The sequence below is a fragment of the Vipera ursinii genome, assembly GCF_947247035.1.
Source record: "Vipera ursinii genome assembly, chromosome: 3".
In the NCBI taxonomy this organism is placed as follows: Eukaryota; Metazoa; Chordata; class Lepidosauria; order Squamata; family Viperidae; genus Vipera; species Vipera ursinii.
The window spans coordinates 87,331,959-87,355,697 of NC_139516.1; the positions used below are offsets into that span (position 1 = coordinate 87,331,959).

Genomic DNA, 23,739 nt, shown 5'->3' on the forward strand with positions numbered 1-23,739 from the left:
AAAGCAACACGGAAGAAGGTAGCAGCTCTCCAAACGGGGCACTGGAGGTATGGAGAGCTGCGCAGGTCTCCAAAATGCGAAGGCAGCTCTCCAAACGGGGCCGCGGAGGTTTGGAGAGCTGCCTTCTTCCGCGTTTCTTTCAAACACGAAGGCAGCAACTCTCCAAACGGGGCGCCGTTTCTTTAAAAAGCGGACGAAGGCAGCAGCTATCCAAACGGGGCCGCGGAGGTTTGGAGAGCTGCGCAGCTCTCCAAACCTCCTCCGCCCGTTTGGAGATCAGCCGGCTTCGTCCATGTTTGAGGAAGCCAGCAGCCCTGCAAACGGGGAGGAGGAGGTTTGGAGAGCTGTGCGCGCAGCTCTGCAAACCGCTGTTGCCCCATTTGGGGAGCTGCTGCCTTCGTTTGCATTTCTTTTGGCCCCGAAAGGCATCAACTCTCCAAACCTCCGCCGCCCCATTCTCTCAATGGGACTTTTTTGCAGAATGGCAGAGGAGGACTGGGAGCCGCATGAGACAGCTTAAAGAGCCGCATGCGGCTCCGGAGCCGCGGGTTGCCGACCCATGGTCTAGCAGAATAGTATTTTTTTCTGTATATCGACTCAAATATAACATAGAAAGAGGAGCAAGGTGAAAAAGGCATGTTTACCTCTTCAGACTTTTTCTCCAACTGCTTTTCAAACAGCACTTTATTTTCTTCTAAATGATCTAAATACAAAGCTATATCTTGCTTACAGCTTTCTAACGCTTTTTGCAATTGTTTGACCTAATAAACAAAAGGAAACATAATAGTGAAGAAAGACTATCTGCTTAGATATAAGTTTAGTTTATTAGCTACACTAATAATGGTTTTCATCTCAGGTGATTATTATAAACACACTAACGTGATGACTATTTGCCCCCCCCTTTTCTTTTTTCCTTTTGTGTTTCCTATTTTGTAAGCCCTGGTGACAGGGGAGGTTTTTTTTAATTGATTCTGGAATGCTTGGTATTCCTGAAAAATTGCTACATTCAGTATTAAGTTATTTGAACAATAGTAATAGTTGTTTAATCAACAGAACAAACTTAAAGGAAATCATCCATTCATGGATGTTTTCTTTAAAGACTAAAACAGGCTACCCATTAATTTAAGCCAAAAGTGTAATTACTGCAGAGGATCCATCTACCATTCTGCTACTTTTCTTTTTGAAAGAAAATGAAAAATAAGGGAAGACTTTTAAGTAGAATAGAAAGCTCTGAGAAACCACAAAAATTGTACAAACCTTGACTGTTTCATCAGCAAGTTGGTCTTGTAATTTCTTTAAAGCTTCATCTTTTTTTATTTTTTGTTTTTCCATTTCCTGTTTTTTTCAGAATCAACAGAGTATTTGATGTTTTTAAAAACTGGGACTTTTCTACTATATTTCTCATATGGTTACAAATTCTCAAGCAAGTTGAATGTGACTTGTTTTTCTATAAAAGAAAAATCTGCAGGTATGCTGTTTTAAGACATTTGGATTAAATTCATTTTCTAGACTTCTCTTCCATTTTGCAGAATTGTATTATTCCCCCCCACCCCCAAGTCTTTTGTTTTCAGGTTTTCATCCTTCAGGCATCTATCTAATTTCATGTTCCTATTTCTTAATTCTGTGTCTCTAGCACCAACCAAACAGTTATGCCACTAGGATATGGGGGTTCCAACAGCTCATAAATTCAAAAAAGTTTCAAGTAATAGAAAAGGGTCTGTTTATCTATAAAATACTGCTTGCTTGAACGAAGCATCTCAGATTTTTTGATGGGAGCAATGGGAATGAAGATAGTAAGAAATCATAATTCATCTAGCCATATCAAGATACTACAAAAATGCACATTATTTGAGCTCAACTACATGGACACAAGCTGTACTTTCTTTGACACTATATGGACATGGTTTGCCATAACTTCTTTCCAGGATGTATTTTAACATTTCAAAGTAGCCAATACATTGACATTTCCTGTTTACCTCCTATCCAAATCTTAACTAGGCACAATTGTATTTAACTTCTGATGCCAGATATATTTGGCAAGATTCTGCCATCCGTTGAAATATGCGCAAGTTCATAAAATAAAACATGAACGATATATTTAGCTAATCCAATGAACAAGTGACTGTTGGGCAATGTTGAACTTCAGGATTGTGACTGTGGCCTAGACAAAAGATATCTTTCATGGGCAACTGTGACTGGCATCTTCAAAGGCAAGGTAATTAGCTATGCAGACCACAGGCAATTGAACAGGGACTGATTGGGCTCCTAACTTTATAGCCAGGTGAACAGATTGGTCTTTAGTGCAGGTTGGTGCAGGTTGATGAGAGCTAGTCTCTGTTTATGCCCAATTCTGATTGGCCAATTTTGTGGTGTTGTATCCTGATTGATCCTTTGTTCATTCTAGCTTCTGAATGATCAATATTGGAATGCTGATCAGCCATAGTTGCTGGCAAAACATCAGAAAATCTGTTGTCTAAAGCACAGTCAGTAAACTCTGAAGCTCAACACTGTCCAACAAATACCAGTCATGAAAGCCAGAACAAGTATATTGAACAAGTAACTATATCAAACCTAGAAATATGTTTTTTTCTGATGTGACTATTTTATAATTTTTAATTAGAGATTACATCTGAAAGTTGTTAGTGCAAAGTTTCCTAGTAACAGTGACTCTGTCAGAACCCACTTCAGCCCACATCTTAGAAAAGAAGGACTCTTGGAGACAAGGTTTTCCAAGTAGGAACTTTTACTAAGAAATAGGAGATGGCAGGTATAATAGACAGGATCTGAAGAATCCCCTCACAGATTGATATTTTTAAAGTTTCCCCAAGCAAATTCCACCCCTCAGTTCATTCGATCAGTTTCAGAACAGCCAAGGTCCATCATTCCCACCTCCTCACATTTCATCCAGAGAAACAACCCAGATTCCGAAAGCGAAAGCGTTCCTTCCCCACTTTCCACCCACTTTCTTAGGTGTCCGCAAGAGGGGAATGCCTGGTAATTGGTTATATTGTGATGGATAGCAGGCAGGCGGAATACACAAAGGTTACAATTAAGGAAAGAAGGGAAAGTAATAAAATCCCATGCTTGTTCCCTCTTCTCCTCAGGAATGGCAGAATCCAGGGAAAGGTGAGATTTGGGTTTTGCACAGAAGAGACAGTTAGAAATGAAATATAAATGGATTCTGACAAGACTCTCAAATTGCTTTTCAGATGCTAAATAGGGAACAATTTGCAAGCAATAATTTTCAAACAGTCCAACCCAAATCCCAAGAACCGTTTTTGTTCAAAAATGCTACCTCTTTGCTTTCTATTAAGAGTCGATCCAATGATTCAAGATGATGCTGTTTATGTAAAACATCCTGCTGGAAAATGGACATTGTTTTCTCTTGTTCTAGGAATTGCTGGTTTTTAGTTTCTAGTTCAGATTGAAGCTATAAAAGATAGAAAGATTTTTAACTGACTTATCCAATATCCCACATATACCTCCCCTATTCATCAATATTAGAAGAAGGCCCCCTCCAATATTTTACACAAATCTGAAAGATAGATTATCATATTTACTATAGACACATAAATAGCTATATATTAAGACTGCTGAAAGAAATAGAGGTACAGAGATTGAGAACTGAAAAAGCAGAGCATTTGCTAGAACCTCTGGCCTACTGGAGGAGGGGCTTTAAATGAACTTTGAGAAACCTGCAGAAATATGTTTACAATTATCTCTCACTGCTGAACTCCAATTCTTTCATCATCAACCTCATTTTGTAGCAGTGTTTTCCCAATTGGAAAGAACATTGTAGTGATTTATTCACCTGTTTCTGACATTTCAAAGCCTGTAGGTGTAGCTTCCAAACAATGCTGTTTCTTGTATAAGGTATAATATTTATGGATCTAAACTGGGGGATATGGGGGGGGAGAAGGGGTTGCTGCACCTACTAATGGCCTGGAATCAAAGGGCAGCTGAGGCTTTGGGCAGGATCGCAGGAGCTTCTCTTAACCTTTTGTGCTTGCCTCTCCTTGTGGTTTATAGAAGACCTGCAAGTTTTGAGAAGGATTAACAGATGCCTAGAGGACTGCTGGAGGAAGACGAGAGATAACTCCGGACACGACTTAAAGCTGCCCTTAAGGCCTATGTTGTGGTGGTAAGAGTCCCGAACCCATCATTATTTTTCAGCCCTTACTGCATCCAGAGTGTTTCCTAGCAACCCTTTTCAGAATCACCCAGTCCTTCCTGGGACAGTGGGGCTCAATTTATTCAGCACCTGACAAAAGTCGCTCAGATTCGTTCCCAGTTGGAAACCATGTGTGGTGCTGATCCATGTGAGATGCTGGAGAAAAGTTTTACCCAGTTATCTGGGAACAGTTCAATCCTGTTGGACCCGATGAAGTGGACAGTCTCCTCAATGTTATCATTACAACCACCTGTCAATTAGATCCTTGTCTCTCCTGGTTGATAAAAGCCTCCAGGATGAGGACTGCCAGGGAGGTTCAGGCACTGATTCATTCCTCACTGTGGGAGGGAATATTCCCTAGATCTTTTAAGGAGACCCTGGTTTGTCCCCTCCTAAAATAAAAAATAAAAAAAATCTCTCGATCCCATCTATCTGGACAATTTTCCTCCAGTTTCGAAACTTGCCTTTTTAGGAAAGATGGTAGAGAAAGTAATTGCTTAGTAGCTTCAAAGGATCCTGGGTAAAAAAAGATTATCTGGACCCTTTCCAGTTAGGATTTAGGCCCAGTTATGGAACAGTATTGGCTGCACTTGATGATCTCTGGCAAGAGCACTCTGGGGTAGTGCAACCATCCTTACTCTCCTTGATGCCTCAGCAGCCTTTGATATCATTGACCGTGGATCCTTTTGGGCTGTTTACAGCAGGGGTGTCAAACTGCTGGCCCACGGGCCAGATGTGTCATGCCGAAACTGCACCCACCCCATTGCCGGTAATGGAAAAAAAGTCACGATATATGTCATGACATGTCATGTGACATTGCGAGTTGGACACCCTTGGTCTACAAGGTTTGGGGCTGGTTTGGCTCCTTTCTACAAAGCTGATCCCAATCAGTATTGATAGGGAGTGAGATCCAGCTCACAGCTGCTCCTTTTGAGTGTACTGGTACTCTCTCCATTCCTATTTTACATCTACGTGAAGCTGCAGGGTGAGCTCCTCTACCACCATGGGTTGAAGTATCATCAATACTCCTTCCCACCTTCAACAGTGTTTATTTTTGTTCTTTTATTATTCTAATGTGCATTAGTTTTAATGTCTGTCAGCCACCCAGATTTGTTTCTGATGAGATGGGCAGCACATAAATTTAATAAATAAGTAAATAAATACAGCAACAGCAGCATTAAAAAGCCATAACAATACATACAATATGATAGAACTGCATTGTTACCCTGTTCTTTATGTAGGAAACAAATGCTAGAATTGTTATTCCAATTATTTTTCCTGACTTTGGAGACCTAAGAGACATGCAGGAATTGAAAAGAAAGAAGAAAGTGGATAACAGTACTGTAGTTGCTAGGTGGCAGCTACAATTCAAGCTACCCTGTACCAGTGGCAAATTGCACATTTATATTACATCCAAACTCTTCCTCATGCAAATTGTGGGATTAATGTAACTCAGAAGAGTGAATGTACTCTTTCTAGTCTTTTAATAGATAACATGCAGTTCCTGGAAGCCGGCTGTTGTTTGCCTGCTCAGAATAGAACAGCATGGCAACTGTTCCTTGTAGCAAGAAATTCATGGGGAAAAATAGCACTTGACAGTACAATATTCTATCAATTGGAACATTAGCTATTTTTAATTGACATCTGCTGTAGCATGATTTTTTTTTAAAAAAGCCATGCATTACTGCCTCCACAAAGAACTTATTGCATGAAATAGCTCCTATGTAAATTCAGAGGGCCATGCTGTTAGCTGTTTACATACAGTCAATCCCAAATAGAATATGGCAGAGATATATCTTTTCTAAGTGCAAGAGCCCACCATAATAGTTGGGAACTGAACTGAAATTTTAATTTCAGTAATTCATATTATACAACTTTGAGACTTACTAGATCAATTTGTTTTTCCATCTCCTTTTGTTGCTCATGATTAATTAACTTTGTTTCTTCTAACATTACAGAGAAGTGTTCTTGTTCTTCAATGATATTTCTTTCCATGCTTTGAAGCTGAGAGTTCATTACCTAGAAAAAAAATATTTTTTTTTACAATTTGAAAACTAGTTGAAAAATTATATAGATATTTTGATAACCATTATCTCGCTGTGTAAGCATAATTAGAAAATTAGCTATAAAATTAACAGGCAAAAATCAGATACACAATTTTATACAAAATAAAAAGGAATTCTGCTTTTTATAAATTGTATTAGAAACATGCTCTGAATAAAACAAAGCGTATTAGCAGAATTTGTTTAACATCGTGTTAGATTAATGTATCTCATTCTACTACAAAATATTGAAAAAAAAGTAAAAGCCTGTTACCATTAATTCCTGTTCCAATTCAGTATTTCTTGCAAGCGCAGTTACATAAGCAAAAGTTTTTTCTTCCAACTGTTTTTCAAGGATAGAAAACTGGGAGGATTTTCTTGCTACCTACAAGAATATGTACACAAACTGAAAAGAACAAAGGTTGATATACTTTTATATATTTATTATATAGATAATGGTAACTTCTATTTACTGCAGATGGTTGCACCAATGGCAGTATATGTTTTTTCAGGGTTTAGGGCAGGGGTCTTCAAACTTGGCCCTTTTATGACTTGTGGACTTCAACTCCCAGAATATGCCTGGCTGACAAATTCTGGGAGTTGAAGTCCACAAGTCATGAAAGGGCCAAGTTTGAAGACCCCTGGTTTAGGGTATTAGTGATGGCAAATTACATGAGCTGTAATTAAGAATATGCATACATACTTAAATTGTAAGGCATAAACTCATTCACATTTACAGTTCACCCCATTTACCTATAATCTCATGTCACTTCTCCTTTTATTTATTTTAATCAAATTTTCTGGCTGCTCATTTTATACTGCAAGGTAAATCTTTGTTATTTTTGTTAAAATCAACAGCAATATCAGTCATGTCTGGGACAAGAAGTACATAGGTATCTGCTGTTTTATACGATGACAAAATATATTGTTACATTAGTTTTGGGCTTTGGGGACTATATTACAATGGCTATTGCATACTTCAGACATTGAGAAATTATCCCAAAAGGCCTTAACTATTCATTGCTTCAGTAGTGAGAATGATCTTAAGCCAATGTGACTTATCACTATGAAAGAAAACATAATGAAAGGTTATTTCAGTATTGATGCAACAAGCAAATTCTAGCCAGAATATATTATCACAGATGAATTAATGTATATTCTTGGAATTTCCTAGGCATTATATAAAAATAAAATTAAACAAGATAGCCTTCAAGAACAGACTTCTTTGTTTTCACTTACTTCTCGTTCCAAGCGACATGATTTTGCAGCTTTCTCTAATAGCTCTTCCTGTATTGTTTGAAACTGATTAGTTCTCTGGGCAATGTTATTTTTTAAAACAGTACTTTCTTCTTCTGATTTTTCCAGCTTAATACGTAGTTCTTCTAAATTTCTAATTAAGATTTGCTTCTCTTTTTCAAACTGTTTACTGATAAGTTCCAGTTGTTCACACTTTGTCCCTTTAAAAATGAGACAATGTTTAGATGTTTATAAAAATTTAGAACATACAATATTTAAAGCTATGCATTTTTACCTAAGTATTGTTAATGTTAGAATCCATTTTTAGATCCGCATTAATAATTTAGATGCATGCATCAAACTTAATATTTTGGTGCAGAATTCTCTCTTAACTGTTAATAAAAATACAGATAATCTGGCTTCCCCATTGACTTTGGTTGTTAGAAGGTTGCAAAAGGTGATCACATGACCTGGGGACACTGCAACAGTCATATATGTGATTCAGTTGCCAAAGGTCTGAATTCTGATCATGTGACTATGGGGATGCTGCAATAGTTGAGTGTGAAAAATGGTTATAAAGCGCTTTTTCCAGTGTCGTAACTTTGAACGGTCACTAAATGAACTGTTGTAAGTTGAGGACTACCTGTACAGCAACATAAAAGTAAAATATTTCGTAAATTATGTCATCTAAACCCTACTGGCTACTGAAGCCACTTTTTGCTTTGCCTAATGGGGAGGAGGAAATCCTGTTTTAGATATAAATATAGATATTTGAACTGATTTGATAGCCATTTTCTTTTTTGAGGAAAATGTTTTTTGAGCACAGAAATTCTTTTGTATAGTTTGTTAATACATCAAGCTGAAGTGTAAAGTAGATTGATAACTCATTATATGAACTCAACCACTGCTTTTAAACCAGTTTGTAATTCAGAAAGTTGTGTACTCCCAATCAATTGTGGTTTGTTCGATAAATCGTGGCTAAGTAAACCATATCTTATCACACACATTCCATGCTCTCAAACAGGCCCACCCCAAACAATAATTTTAATAGAAAGTCTAATGTAGTACAGATCACAATGAAAGCCAAAGTTTTGGCCATTTTAACTGACCAGCTTACATTTCCCTAATCCAGTGAACCAAGGGAGCTAATCTATCAATTCCTACAGCCGGAGAATGAACCAGGGTAAGATCAAGACTGGTCTAAAATCAGAAGGTATTGTGATAAAAGAAATGGATTTGGACTTTGATCATTGGGCTTGCCTATCCTCAATGATAATTTTGTGAGATAAAGTATTAGGGAGGAGTGAGGTATCCTGAACTCACCCTGGTTTAATTAATAGCTCAATGCTTGAGGTTCAGCTCTTACTATACACAAAGAGCCGAAATCTCAAAATGTCAGCTTCTCTCACTGAATCTTAGAAGGCCGATTTTGATATGTTCTATTTACCACATATGCATAAACAAATATGCATTTATTTGCAACAATAATACTTTTGCCCAGTACAAAATAAGACCATTTGACCAGTTTTTCTGCTTGCTGAAGGTAAGGTCATTGTATTTTACTTCTGAAACTTGTTTATCATCAAAAACGCTTACCGTATATACTTGAGTATAAGCCGACTCGAGTATAAGCCGAGACCCCAAATTTCACCCCCAAAAACTGGAAAAAGTTGTTGACTCGAGTATAAGCCGATCCGCCGTTCTGCAAGCCTCTGCCGCCAGCAGAGGCTCGATCCGCCATTTTGCAAGCCTGAATACACAGGAATACCCTGTGTGGCCTTGGCTCTCCGGGAAGCCCTGGCTGTCCGCTTCCTCGCTCCACGCTGCTATTCGGGGCCCGTGCGTTCCCCAGGCAAATCGCGGTGCCCAGCAGGCGAGGAAACACGCCTGCTCCAGTCGCCCCCCCTTCCCTCAGGGGACGCGAAGCAAGTGACCGCCCAGAGCTTACCGAGGACTTGCTTCGGTGCTTCCAGGATCGCGCGCACCTCTCCCAAGCCGCCGCCCGGAGACCTGCCGAAGTTTGGGGAGGTTTGGGGAGGTGCGCGCGCACCTCCCCAAACCTTCCCAAACGTCGGCAGGTCTCCGTTCCTCTGCGCCCTGCCTGCCTGCTTCTTTCCACAGCGGAAAGAAGCAGGCAGGCAGGGGGCGGAGGAACGGAGACCCGGCGACGTTTGGGGATATTTGGGGAGGCGCCCAAACCTCCCCAAACGTCGCCGGGTCTCCGTTCCTCCGCCCCCTGCCTGCCTGCTTCTTTCCGCTGTGCAAAGAAGCAGGCAGGCAGGGCACAGAGGAACGGAGACCCGGCGACGTTTGGGGATATTTGGAGAGGCGCCCAAACCTCCCCAAACGTCGCCGGGTCTCCGTTCCTCCGCCCCCTGCCTGCCTGCTTCTTTCCGCTGTGCAAAGAAGCAGGCAGGCAGGGCACAGAGGAACGGAGACCCGGCGACGTTTGGGGATATTTGGAGAGGCGCCCAAACCTCCCCAAACGTCGCCGGGTCTCCGTTCCTCCGCCCCCTGCCTGCCTGCTTCTTTCCGCTGTGGAAAGAAGCAGGCAGGCAGGGCACAGAGGAACGGAGACCCGGCGACGTTTGGGGATATTTGGGGAGGCGCCCAAACCTCCCCAAACGTCGCCGGGTCTCCGTTCCTCCGCCCCCTGCCTGCCTGCTTCTTTCCGCTGTGCAAAGAAGCAGGCAGGCAGGGCACAGAGGAACGGAGACCCGGCGACGTTTGGGGATATTTGGAGAGGCGCCCAAACCTCCCCAAACGTCGCCGGGTCTCCGTTCCTCCGCCCCCTGCCTGCCTGCTTCTTTCCGCTGTGGAAAGAAGCAGGCAGGCAGGGCACAGAGGAACGGAGACCCGGCGACGCTTGGGGATATTTGGGGAGGCGCCCAAACCTCCCCAAACGTCGCCGGGTCTCCGTTCCTCCGCCCCCTGCCTGCCTGCTTCTTTCCGCTGTGCAAAGAAGCAGGCAGGCAGGGCACAGAGGAACGGAGACCCGGCGACGTTTGGGGATATTTGGAGAGGCGCCCAAACCTCCCCAAACGTCGCCGGGTCTCCGTTCCTCCGCCCCCTGCCTGCCTGCTTCTTTCCGCTGTGGAAAGAAGCAGGCAGGCAGGGCACAGAGGAACGGAGACCCGGCGACGTTTGGGGATATTTGGGGAGGCGCCCAAACCTCCCCAAACGTCGCCGGGTCTCCGTTCCTCCGAGCCCTGCCTGCCTGCTTCTTTCCGCTGTGGAAAGAAGCAGGCAGGCAGGGGGCGGAGGAACGGAGACCCGGCTTCGTTTGGGGAGGTTTGGGGAGGTGCGCGCGCACCTCCCCAAACCTCCCCAAACTTCGGCAGGTCTCCGGACGGCGGCTTGGGAGAGGTGAGCGCGATCCCGGAAGCTCCAAAGCCTCGGCCGCGCACAAGTCCTCGGTAAGTTTTTTTGTTGACTGGAGTATAAGCCGAAGTGGAATTTTTCAGCCCAAAAAGTGGGCTGAAAAATTCGGCTTATACTCAAGTATATACGGTATTTGTTTCTTTGATTACTTTTTTGTTACATTGGAAGTTAACCATTTCCGCTTTACCTCAGTGTGAACCATGATATAAATCCATACCCACTGGCAACAAAAAGACCACTTTATGCTGGTAGAAGTTTTTGCTAGAAAAGTGAAGTGAATTGCTCTAAATTTTCCTTCCCAGTGTGGCCCCGAACGTTTGTTATTCTGATCACATTACAATGATGTATTGTTAATCAAATCTGCCATACAAATCAGGCAGCTTATAGATGGACAGCCTATGGCCTTCCAAGAATATACCAAAAACATTATAAAACAATTTGAAGGAACATGACTGAAAGGGAGGCATGTTTCTCAAAATTAAGAGTGAACATAGAATTTACTGCAGAAAGCCTTCAGCTCATATTACAATTTGTAAAAATTGAGAAAAGGACTGAAAATTTGAGTCATCTCTTACTGTTAGGTCAGGGGTCAGCAACCTGAAACAGTGAAAGAGCCACTCAGAACCGGTTCCCTCACAAAATGAAAAACTGGGAGCCGCAAAAAATATGTGCGCATGCGCATACATGCAAGCATGCGCAGAACAGGGTTTGACTGAAGTGTGCAGCCAAGGCGAGATATGCACCTACCCTGCATATTTGAATTGATTGATTGAACTTTTTTAGTCCCACTTTTTTTTTTGACTGCACGGCAGGCTCCGGAGCCGCGGGTTGCAGACCTGTGTGTTAGGTTATGTACCAAAACATGGTTCTGACTTCCCAAGAAAGTTGCCTTCCCAATCCAAAAGAACATAATGCCTCAAAGAAGAAAAATTACTTCAGTAAATGCCATATCAATCATAAACATGACCTACTATTTCTACATAACCTAGGAAGTGACCTGTTTAGCTTTATACCACTGTGGTGCTAGTCAGATTTAAGCATGATGGATATTCTTGCCATTTATTGTACTTTCAAATGGAGTATTTTGGAGAAGCAACTAACTAGTATTCTAGAAAGAACTTACTTTTTTTTCTGTTAAATTTGCAGAAATATACTGCCTTACTACTGAAGTCATATAACAATTATACGTACCTGTCTGATTTCCCCTGAGTTTTACTGGTTCAGTTTCTAGGCCATTCAATTCCTGTGCCTCATCATCTTCAGAGAAAACGTGACCTAGCTTAGAGGCCATATATTCTGTCTGAAGTTTCTGAATTCCTGCTTCTTGAAAGTTAATTTTCTGTCTAAGAAAAATAGTGTATGATAATTGATTTATTTTTTATAACTCATAATGAATTTACTTGATCCTTAATAAGTTACAGTTAAAATAATACCTTAGCTCTTCTTTCAGAAGACTATCTGTTTCCGACCAATTACTGCACATTTCATCAGAGTGATTAGCCTAAAGAATGAGCAAAAACAGAAACAAATATAAAGCAAAAGTTGTTATAATTATTGAGAAGTCTGTCAGAATCCATTTATATCATATTCATAAATGTATGTTTAAAACATTATTCCATGGATTCTGCCATCTCCAGAGGAGGAGGGAACGAATGTGTATTGAGCCTGTATTAGGCATTTCAAAGGAAAAGAGAAGCCTTTTGAACTGGGGGAACAAAAGGGGGGATTAGGGTAGGAGCATCTGGCTTGTGTCAGGAAGAGAGCAATAAACATAAAAGGTCCTAAGTTCCTTTTTCCCACAAGAGGGATGATACGAGGTAAGTGATGGGGGACTGACCAAATGGGGTTAAGGGGGGGTTGAACCGGGAACTCTTTATAAGGGTTTACTTTGTAGAACAATATTAAGTCCTGTCTTGTATTCCTACAACCAAGCATGTCATAGTAAAGATTCCTTTTGGACTAAGATTTGGCTCCAAGAGTTTTGTCTTCCTAAGACGTGGTTTGGGGTGGGTCCTGACAAAGTCATTCATAGATACCATTTGTTTATTTATTTTTCAATTTTATATGGTCACACATCTCACAGAAAGTGACTCTGGGTAACATACAACAATCCAATTAAAAACTAGATATAAAACAACAATTTCTTAAAATCATGACATACCGGTAATTGTTAAAAATATTTAAAAAACTATAAAAGCAGAACTAAATAAGAAAGTGATAATGTTAACAATAATGGAGCCATCTCACACGTACACCTGTCCCCTGAGGTCCCAGGCCTACTGGCCTAATCAGGCAGAGTGAAAACTCAGGAGCGATGAGGCCGATCTCATCTCCTGAGGGGATAAGATTCCACAATGTGGCTGCCACAGCAGAAAAGGCCTGCTGCCTCAGGCCTGCCAAATATAGCTGCCTAGATGGAACCTGCAGCACGCCTTTTGTACTGGATCTGGTGGGACAGGCAGCCACCATCTAGCTCAAAGTAAAAACAAATAAATACAATTTTTAAAATAAAATATTGAATCGTATGTTCTTCCATTGAAATCAAAAGCAACGATAAGTGATTTCGATAGTTTAGCTAGGATTTACTCTCATTCCACCCCCTTAACGCTGTAAGCCATTTTAATTGTTGCAAAATTGTGAGGATATTTCCAAAAAATATGTAAGATTAATGTAAAAAGAAGGAAAACCAAATATATGCGACGTATTTTTGTCCCCTCAGCATCACTTCAATTTTTTCTTTCTTTCCCCTCGCTATTAATGTAGTTCTTATATCAAAAAAGGACCATAGTTGATACTTTATAAGTATCTACCATTACAAGTAGTTCTTGACTTATAACAGTTCATTTAGTGACCATGCAAAGTTACAATGGAACTGAAAAAAATGACATAGGAACATTTTTCACACTTACAACCATTGTAGTATCTCCATGGTCACATGATCAAAATTTACTGAATCCTATGTTCCAGGGTCACGTGATCAACTTTTGCAACCTTCTGACAAGCAAAGTCAATGGGGAAGCCAGATTCATTTAACAAACCGTGTTAATAAGTGCACAACCGTGTTACTAACTTAACTGTGGCAAGAAAATGGGGCAAAGCTCACTTAGCAAATGGCTTACTTAGCAACAGAAAGTTTGGACTCAGTTTGTGGTGATAAGTCAAGGACTACCTGTATTAGGAGCAACTGTGTTTGCAAGAACACATTATCAGGGGAAAGAAGCTGGATGGCACAGCAGTTCCTGTTTGGAAACACTTTCTTTATCCACAGAGTGTGGTACTGGTAGAACATGAGTAATTCATTTTGAGTATTTCATTAGCTGCTCAGCAACAGTCTAGTCAAGGTAAGGATGTGTAAATGCAGTTATCCTATTTATTCAGAGCATTTACAATTTACAAGCATTTACCTCTTTAAGCAAGGGTCCGTATGTCATCTCATAGATGCTATCTATGACGGGTTGTCCCTAAAGTGGCATCTCAAAGTCTGGGCTTACACCATATGATAAACCCTAAGCTCACCAAACATATTTCCCACGTTTGGTTTAATGTGATAGCTGGTTCAATCAATATACTAAGAAAATGACTGGGTTACCATAATCTCCTGAATGATGTATACTCACCTCTGTTACAGTCCAATGTAGTTAATGTGTAAATCCCACCAAGTAAAACAATAGCTATGATAAGGGTTTCACAAGTTTCTGGTCCTTCTATATGGGGATAAAAGCACTCTTTCATTTATACCGAGAAGAATTTGTATTTTATCACTGCTAATACATGAATTTTAGTCCTGCCTTAGGAACAATATGAGTGGGTGACCTTGGGCCAGTCACTCTCTCAGTCCTAAAAAGATGGCAGTAGAAAACCACTTCTGAAAATCATGCCAAAAATCTGCAGAGACCTGGTCCAGACAGTTACTAGGAACCAGTGCTGACTTGAAAGTATAGATACACACACATATCCACACACTGTTAATAGTTCCTTCAAAAATATCAGAAAAATCATTGTACCTCTTTTAATGAGCTTTGGGTCAACTGGAAAATAACATTTTCTAAAGTTTTCAATTCAATTTTTGAACGTTGAATTTCTTGACGATACAACTTAAGCTGATCTTTTTGTTGCACAATTAGTGCTTTTAAGTCTTCATTTTCATTTATTATGGCACTTTTTTCTTCAAGTGTTGCTTTTTGTTCTTGAAGTTTATTTTCAAGCATCTGATTCTTTTGCTGAGAATGTTTAAGCAAAAATTCCATTTCAGACACTTTTGCTTTCATGCTTTTAAGGTTTTGTGTTCCAATACAGTTCTCTTCAGTTAATTGTCTAAAATGCAAAACAAAATAAATAGGTTCTTCAAGATTATCTTATTCTCAGCATTTTTATTTTTTATTTTTTTATTTTAAGTGGATTCTAAATAAATTCTAAATAAAGCTGTGCAATCTTTTGAATATGAAATCTTCATCCTAACTTTTGCTGAAGTCTGTCACAAAAAACTATTAATTACAATTAAGCGTCAATAATCTATATCTGACAACTTGGAGCCTAAAGGCACAAAAACACACGTTAAGCAATTACCATTTTTAATATCTATATATGTATGTATGGTATCTATCTATAAACATACAAACATACCATCGCTATCTAACTGTCTATCCACTTATCTAAAAAGATAAAGAAAATTAAATAGTCCATATTTTCTCAGAAGCTAACCAGTTTTATGTTTTGGGTCTTGCAACATCAGAGAAAATTGTCCAGTGTTGTCTACTGCCAGAAAAGGCTAAATGGTGGCCAGGGATGGGTTTGTTTTTTACAGTAGTATAATTCTTCGAAAAATACAGTAACAATATACTTCAGTTTTCTGTAGTTTTATGGAAATACCCCTAACAGCTGAAAACTGAAATTAAGACTGTTTTGCACATAACATCCCTTTGTGAACCATAATATGCATGGACAATAAGTTAAGGGTTGGCAATTTCCAGCATCTAATTTCTGGCATCCAGCAATTGCAAATACAGTAGTTCTGAATTTTAACTGTTAATTATTCAAAATATTTTTAGTTAGTCCTCAACCTATGACAACAATTGGGACTGGATTCCAGTTGTAAGTTGAGGCATCCACATGCCCAGATACAACATTTTTGGTAGTGGTCTTTAAGTGAATCCCTAATCGAATGGGGGTCGTGTGAACCCCTTCTTCTGAAAGTCACAAATTGCAGGCATGTGACCACAGGATGTTGCAACCAGTCTTAAAGGCAAGCCAGTTGCCAAGCACCCAAAATGCGATCATATGACTACAGTGTGTGTGTGTGTGGGGGGGGCTGGAATGACATTTTATGGTCTGAAGTGCTTTGCGGGCCATAAAGCATCTGTTCGGGGCCTATTGTAATTTCAGACACCTGTTCAGCAACTAAGTTGAGGGCTACTTATACATCACGTTTTATACCAAAGCATCCAATGTGAGAAAACATAAAATACACTATAAAAAGTATGAATTACAACAATATAAAAATATACAGTAAGAAAAAAAAGCAAAAGAAAAGGAAAATGGGAAAAATATTAAGCTAGCTTTCATGCAAAAAAGATCTAACAAAAGGGATTAATCTCCAACAGATGCCTAGAAGATGTAACAGTGGGTACCTCACAAATTTCAGGGAAGACAACATTCCAAAATACAGATGTCACTTTACACAAGGCCTTCCATGAACAACCACAAAGTGGCATCCTGTGATTCTAGATATAGAGTCCCCCCCCAATAAACTCAATAATAAAGCAGGTCTATAATAATAAAGATAATCCATCAAGTCTCTCTTTCATGCCTCTGAAAAAAATAGCTGCATATACCTGTTTGGAAACAATTTTATTATTGGAAGCATTTGCCAGTGGGTAAGAAATGGCCTTTCAAATAGGAAGATTTAAATCTCACTTCCCTCAAACTTTGACCACCTTTGCAATAAACCCAATTGCATGTTATATTATAAAAGATTGTTCAGTGATTTTCCCATTTTCAAAAGCTTTTGGCTTAAGCTATTTATTGCCACCAGACAGGGCAATATATACCTATTTGTGTTGCCTTTCAGTCAGGCTTAATTTCTGGTTATTGCTTGGACAAATCCCTGCAGTTTTTTTGGCAAAAGTTAAGAAGTGTTTTGCCATTGCCTACTTCCCAAAGAGAGATTGACTGGCTTAAGGTCACCCAGCTGGCTTTGTGCCTAAAGTAGGACTAGAATTTACAGCCTCCCAATTTCTAGCCTAGTGCAGGGGTCAGCAACCTGAAACAGTGAAAGAGCCACTCGGAACCGGTTCCCTCACAAAAGGAAAAACTGGGAGCCGCAAAAAATGTGTGCGCATGGGTGTACATGCGCGCATGCGCAGAACAGGGTTTGACTGAAGAGTGGAGCCAAGGCGAGATATGCACCTACCCTGCATATTTGAATTGATTGGTTGAACTTTTTTAGTCCCACTTTTTTTTTTTGGACTGCACATGGCAGAGGACTGGGAGCCGCAGGAGATGGCTGAAAGAGCCGCATGCGGCTCCAGAGCCGCGGGTTGCAGACCTGTGGCCTAGTGCCTTAACCACTACATCCAACTGGCTCTCACAATCTATTTGATTATAATTTTAATAATAATATTTTAAAATCTAAATCTTCTGTGGAATACAAAACAATAATACACAAGAATATGAAGAATCCAGTTACCCTTAATATTAAAACTATATAATTGACAAAATATGCACAAAGGTAGCTACTTACCTGTTATAGAGCTTGAATGGGACATACAACTATTTTTATTAACCATTATCAGATGTCAGAAGACCTCATGATCATAAAAGCAACTCTATGTTTGTTTAAATGCCAAAATCTAGCACAGACAGACCCTTACCTCAATTGATCTGTTATGTTTTCAAGCTCACTTTTATAGGCATTACATTGTGTGAGCAACTTCTCCTTTTCATTTACACAGTTCATTAATTTTTTTTCTAACATTTGTTCTTCAACTTGGACCTGAATAAAAGTAATATATTATTTAGAACCAACCAACCCATTATTTATCAAAATAATAAAATAAGGCAGAAATCACGTCTGCCAAGCACTAGGTCAGGTGATTGCTAGGATGCTGCAACGGTTGGAAGTACGAGGATCAGTTATAAGTCATTTTTTCAGTGCCATTGTAACTTTGAACAGTTGCTAAATAAATTATGGCAAGTTGAGAACTAGGTGTAATTTGTGTTATTTTTGTTTCTTACTTTGCAGGTATTATTTTATGATGGATGAGTTTCCTAGAGTTTGGTGAGTGGGTAGAATGCAAATGAAGTAAATAAATAAAAATAATGCAATCATAAGCATGTCTATTGAATTATCAGGTCATTTAGGACAAATAGACTTTTTCCTGGGTAAATCTGTATCCTTCGATATTCTTATAAACTGGCATTATATTCTGTCTCTATCTTCCAAGCCTTTTAACAACAAGGAATTATGTTTCTGATATAGAGTAAATCTGTTTTTATTAGCTAAGTTGCTATTATGGTACAGGCAAAAGCATATTAAACAGCAGTAGTGATTTTAGTTTTAGAACTAATAGTTGAATTCATAGCTTCAAGGTATATAAAATGTTCTATTAAAATTATCAATATCTTTTTCTTACCTTTTCCAATTTATTAGTTATTTTCTCTTTGTATTGTTTAAATGTTCTTGTCAACTCTTCAGCATTATACAGGGCTTCATTTCTTTGCTGCTCAGTTCTTTAAATGAAAATTTAAAGTTGCTCAGTTTAAAGACGTGAAATAAAATAATGGTTCATCAACAAAAGGGCAATAATTGAACAACACATAATATGTATTTGTTGGATTTCATTCAAACATACCTCAGTTTTAAAAAGGTTTACATAAAGATCTTCAAAATGTCAAGGAATCCAAATTATATATTTTTCATGAGAAATTAAGAATAAATTTAGCTTTGGACAAATATTCCTTCATAAGCAGATTTATTGATGCAAGAATACCGGTATGTTGTAAGCCTCCCAAAGTTGCTTAATAGTGAGATGAGCAGCATATAAACTTAATAAATAAATTTCAAATGTGGCTCAGAGCACAAAAGTAAACCCTCAAATGCATGCAAATTGGAAATGTCAGATATTATTTCTTCTCTCCAACTAAAGAATTGTACAAGTAAGACACTCATTTATTTCCATGCCAATAACAGATGCAAAAGTTAGTTGTAGAAAATGAAGAATCCATTGTTTTTTTAACACTTGGCATGTATAAACCAGTGCCTATAATATTTAAAACATGGGCCTGAATCCTCTGTTTTTACCGGTACATGCTTTACGTCATGGCTTTCTCTATATGACAACTTGAAACTATAAACAAAAGAGAGAGAAAACAGAAGGACTATTTCAATATCTCTGCAGACAGATCAGTTTGGCTTTCCCCAAATCGTTACTTAGCAGTAGCCATTTCACCAGCTGCCTGCAATTAGTGCAGGTTCGAGTCCCACCAGGCTCAAGGTTGACTCAGCCTTCCATCCTTCCGAGGTAAGTAAAATGAGGACCCAGATTGTTGGGGGGAATTAAGCTGACTTTGTAATAATGCCACTTGGGGGGGTGTGAAAGCCCTAACAAGCAGGCATATACATAGAATGAAGGCTACTGCTAAGCTTGTAAGCCGCCCTGAGTCTTCGGAGAAGGGCGGGATATAAATGGAATTAAAATAAATAAATAAAATTTCATTAAAATACCCAGTGATTCCACCAGTCATAATAATTGTAAATTTAAGTAGATTCCAGTCCATTATTCCAGCTGTGCATCTAGTGACTGGAATTGCCCACGTGTTAATTTCCTTGATGGTATTTCCTTTACTGAATTTGGATTTTAAGATCTTCACTCGTGATGTATTCACTACTAGCTTTCTTGATTTCAGTATACTTGATGTTGTCAGCTGCCAGGATTTTTTTTTGGTTCAAAAACCAGTACAACCTGATTTATTTTTATATATATTCAATATGCACTCAAACACATATATGACATGCAGCATTACTGCTGAATGCTACTGTATTTAAAAAATAATTTTGTCACCTCTTCCCTTGTTTGGTCCGTCCAATTAAATCATGCTTTATTTTTCTATAATCCTCCTTTAATTTCTGCAAATCATATTCTTTTTCCATTAGCAATTTCTGGCTTTCCTCTAATTTATCTTCTGTATCTCTAAAGACAATTGAGAATATAGATTTTAAAATAGTATGGTAAGTTTACATAGCAAAGATATTGGCTAATGAATATTAACAGCTGGAAAGCATTCTCATCTCCCCCACTCCAATCATATTTTCAGTATAGAAATTAGAAATAAATGGCCAGAGTAATATACTGAAGCAGAGTTCCCCAACCTTTCTGGCCCGGGGGGTGGGGTGGGGAAGAGGGGTTGGTTCTGTGCAAGCAGTGGGCACACGTGCCTGCCACTCATGCAGACGGAGAGAGCGCACATGCCTTGCCCTCTGCCTGTACAAGTGGGGGTGCACATGTGCTTACCCGTCACTTCCGCAGCCTGGTTCCGAATGGCTCAAGGTCCAGGGGTTGGGGACCCTTGCACTAAAGATCAGAACATTAGATATCAAGACTTCTTGATCTACAATTAGGTCAGCAACTGTTCCAAGTTACAACAGCACTGAATGAATAGTGGCTATGACTGGTCCTCAGAGTTCTGTCAGTCACAGCACCTCTGCGGTCACATGATACTGATCTGGGTGCTTGGTAACGCTTGCTCCTGGGGAGGAAAGCCATGGAAAATCTAGACAGCACACTAAAAAGCAGAGACATCACCCTGTCAACAAAAGTGCGTATAGTCAAGGCCATGGCTTTCCCAGTTGCAATGTATGGCTGTGAAAGCTGGACCATAAGAAAGGCTGAGCGCCAAAGAATTGAGGCCTTTGAACTCTGGTGCTGGAGAAGACTCCTGCGAGTCCCTTGGACTGCAAGGCGATCAAACCGGTCAGTCCTAGAGGAGATCAACCCTGACTGCTCTTTAGAAGGCCAGATCCTGAAGCTAAAACTCAAACACTTTGGCCACCTAATGAGAAGGAAGGACTCACTGGAGAAGAGCCGAGAAGAGCCTAATGCTGGGAAAGGTTGACAGCAATAGAAGAAGGGGACGACAGAGAACGAGGTGTCTGGATGGAGTCACTGAAGCAGTAGGCTTGAGCCTAAATGGACTCCAGAAGATGGTAGAGGACAGGAAGGCCTGGAGGAACGTTGTCCATGGGGTTGCAACGGGTCGGACAGGACTTCGCAGCAAACAACAACTACCAACTTCCCCAAAAAGACAATGGGGAAGCCACTGGGTTAAGGTTCTCCCATTCATGCACCCTCTACCATGTCCCTCTGCACTTGCATCACTCACTCACACACTCCTGCACACTCACCCCAACCCATATCCCCAGGCACCCTCCTTGACCTGCATGGTGCCAGTCACATACCTTTGTGCACCCTTCTCAACTGAATGGCTCCTATTACACATCTCCTTGCACTCTCCCCAACCCTGCCAATGCCTTGCCTCTTGCACACTATGTTGCCCACTCTCCCCAATTCACACAGTGCTTGTGTGCATAGTTGTACTTGCTAACCGCACCAAACCTGACACATACTCTCCCTTTGTGTCTTTTGCACACCCTCCCTGACCCATGCCTTTTGCACACCCCTTGTGCACTCACATGGCACTTGCCATGCCATGCAGTGGATCTCATGTACATTCCTTACCCATCTCTGCACACCCTCGCTCTATCCCACTTATCTGCCTGTGGACATGGACTTGCAACTTCCTGCTGGCTTCACCATTGACTTTGATTATGGGAAAGCCAGCAGAAAGTTGCATTGTCTAATGTCCAAAGTACTCACTTAATGACAGCAACCAGGACTCAAAGAGATTGCCATTGGTAAGCGATGCTATTACACTTTATGACATAGTTTACCAATGGAAATCCCAATCCCAATTGCTATCGTAAGTCAACAACTATCTGTATTCAAACTAGTTTTCTAAGAGGATAGGAAGGGGTAGAACCTTCCTTCCTTCCTTTTTTCCTTCTCACTACACACTTCAAACTAAAGACTCGGTGGCAGCTAATAATAATAATTAAAAACATCAACCCGCCTCCCCAAGAGAAAATAAGTAGACAATTGGCAATTTAAATTACAACAAGCACAGACAAATGCATCACTACAAATACAATACAAATATCTCAGCAATGCTAATAGACAGGATCCAATAGACTATAGACTAGTCTATGCAGGAGATGACCAAAGTGTGAGTGACAGTGAGCAGAGATTCCTATCCAAGGAAAGGGTGCAATTAGCACACAACACAAAGCTCTGCAAAGACTGACCTAGTCACAGTTGCTACCTGTTTCTCAAACGGGAGCTATAAGTTTAGGAGGACTCCCAATTTTGCTCTGGCTCTGTTTCGGGTAGTGCAACCTCATTCAGAACAAGAGATAAAGAATTCTCAGAACTGGAGAGCCTAGCCTAGAGCATATCTTATTTTCAGAAAGGAAATCCCAACTTGATACAGTGTGCAAACTTTCATCTCAACCTGAAATGAGTGAACCAAGCTCCAAGTGAAAAATAGTGAATGAATCAACCTTGCAAATTAGAAAAATTAATTTAAACAATTATTACTTTAGAAGACTATCCTGAGCATGAGCATCTGCTTCCAAGCTTGCTATCTGTTCTTCTAATACTGGAATATGGACTGAACGTGTACCCAGAGTAGATTCCAGGAAAGATATCTAGAAAAATAAGGGAAAAAGGAAGAATCCATTATTGTTCTTTTTAAAAGATCATTTGCACATTTGATTACAAACCTCTTTTTTCAATCTATATTTTTGCTACTTCCAGTAGGCAAATAACTTTAATAACCAATATAGATAATTATTTCTTTACCAATTTCCAATATTTTTAACTTGCGCATAGCATAGCATGATACTTTAAGTTAATCAATAACACAGGAGAAATAAAAATATTCTATGAAGAATATTTGCCTTTTTCACTTAAAGATATATTTAAAACATTGAGAATTATATCATAAAACACAGCTATAAAAATGTTGCAAGGTTAGGATTGATTCATAAGTAACATTTTTAGTGATGTAATATTGCTGTGGATGCTTAAAATGTAATGTATGAAAGAAATAAGGTATCTCTCAAGCTTTATAGTCCATAAAACAAAGTAGCTTTTTTCTTTATATAATATGGAACTATGGTTTTAATACAGTAAAGATACATCGTTATGCCACTTTAAAATTCATTCCTCCAAGGTAATACAAAAACTGCAGCTAAGTATTCATAAGTATTAACATAAAAACATTATACATTACAGATCAACATAAAAGAGAATATTATAGGGTATAATTAACAATATAGCATGTAATACACATACTTTTAAAGATACCTACTTGTGCTCTTGCCTGGTTCAGTTCAAACTTTATAGTTTCAATTTCATTCATTAGTTTGTGGTTCTGAGAAATTAATGAAGCATTGTTTTCACGGACTGCATTCAGTTTGTCTCTTAGTAGTTCATTTTCCTCTTCCATGCTCTTATCAAAAGCCAGTGAATATGACTACAAAAAAGCATTTGTAATAAACACAAATGTTATTCATTTTGAATTTTTAGGATCAACAGTATCAGGATTTGAGGTAAACCAAAACTAACATAGGCATACTGCTATAAATTCTCAAATAATTACTTTGCTCCTAGGTTTCCTTGAAGAATCACTGTTACGCCAAGACATTTTGCTCACAGTATTATTCTGTAATTCAGAAGGATCAACAAGATCTTCCAGTGTTAAAATTTCAAGCTCACTGTCATGAACGCCAAGTTCAGAATTATGTGAATTATTACTGGAAAAACAAAAATAAAAGAAACATATTACTTCAACTTT

General features: G+C 39.5%; 1 protein-coding gene and 2 long non-coding RNA genes across 3 annotated transcripts in view; 2 read left to right on the top strand and 1 right to left on the bottom strand.

Annotated features, from left to right (window-relative positions):
• Positions 1-4,913, top strand: part of LOC310637187 — a 29,001-nt gene extending 24,088 nt beyond the window's left edge. The window contains exon 4 of the long non-coding RNA XR_014491884.1: positions 4,030-4,913. This is a non-coding gene — a long non-coding RNA (uncharacterized lncRNA). The remainder of the gene's footprint in view (positions 1-4,029) is intronic.
• The window catches only part of CCDC18 (coiled-coil domain containing 18), a 49,125-nt gene that overhangs the window by 19,638 nt on the left and 5,748 nt on the right, over positions 1-23,739 (bottom strand). Inside the window, exons 3-17 of the mRNA XM_083357514.1 lie at positions 23,545-23,698; positions 23,254-23,418; positions 22,479-22,588; positions 19,890-20,018; positions 18,462-18,558; positions 17,700-17,821; positions 14,835-15,144; positions 12,264-12,331; positions 12,022-12,173; positions 7,453-7,670; positions 6,488-6,598; positions 6,059-6,190; positions 3,296-3,430; positions 1,258-1,335; positions 645-761 (exon numbers count right to left, since the gene is read on the bottom strand). Coding sequence (XP_083213640.1) covers positions 645-761; positions 1,258-1,335; positions 3,296-3,430; positions 6,059-6,190; positions 6,488-6,598; positions 7,453-7,670; positions 12,022-12,173; positions 12,264-12,331; positions 14,835-15,144; positions 17,700-17,821; positions 18,462-18,558; positions 19,890-20,018; positions 22,479-22,588; positions 23,254-23,418; positions 23,545-23,698 — 2,098 coding nt within the window. The remainder of the gene's footprint in view (positions 1-644; positions 762-1,257; positions 1,336-3,295; positions 3,431-6,058; positions 6,191-6,487; positions 6,599-7,452; positions 7,671-12,021; positions 12,174-12,263; positions 12,332-14,834; positions 15,145-17,699; positions 17,822-18,461; positions 18,559-19,889; positions 20,019-22,478; positions 22,589-23,253; positions 23,419-23,544; positions 23,699-23,739) is intronic.
• Positions 6,572-23,694, top strand: LOC310637188. The gene is made up of 3 exons (XR_014491885.1): positions 6,572-6,634; positions 18,071-18,106; positions 23,556-23,694. It is a non-coding gene; the product is annotated as an uncharacterized lncRNA (long non-coding RNA).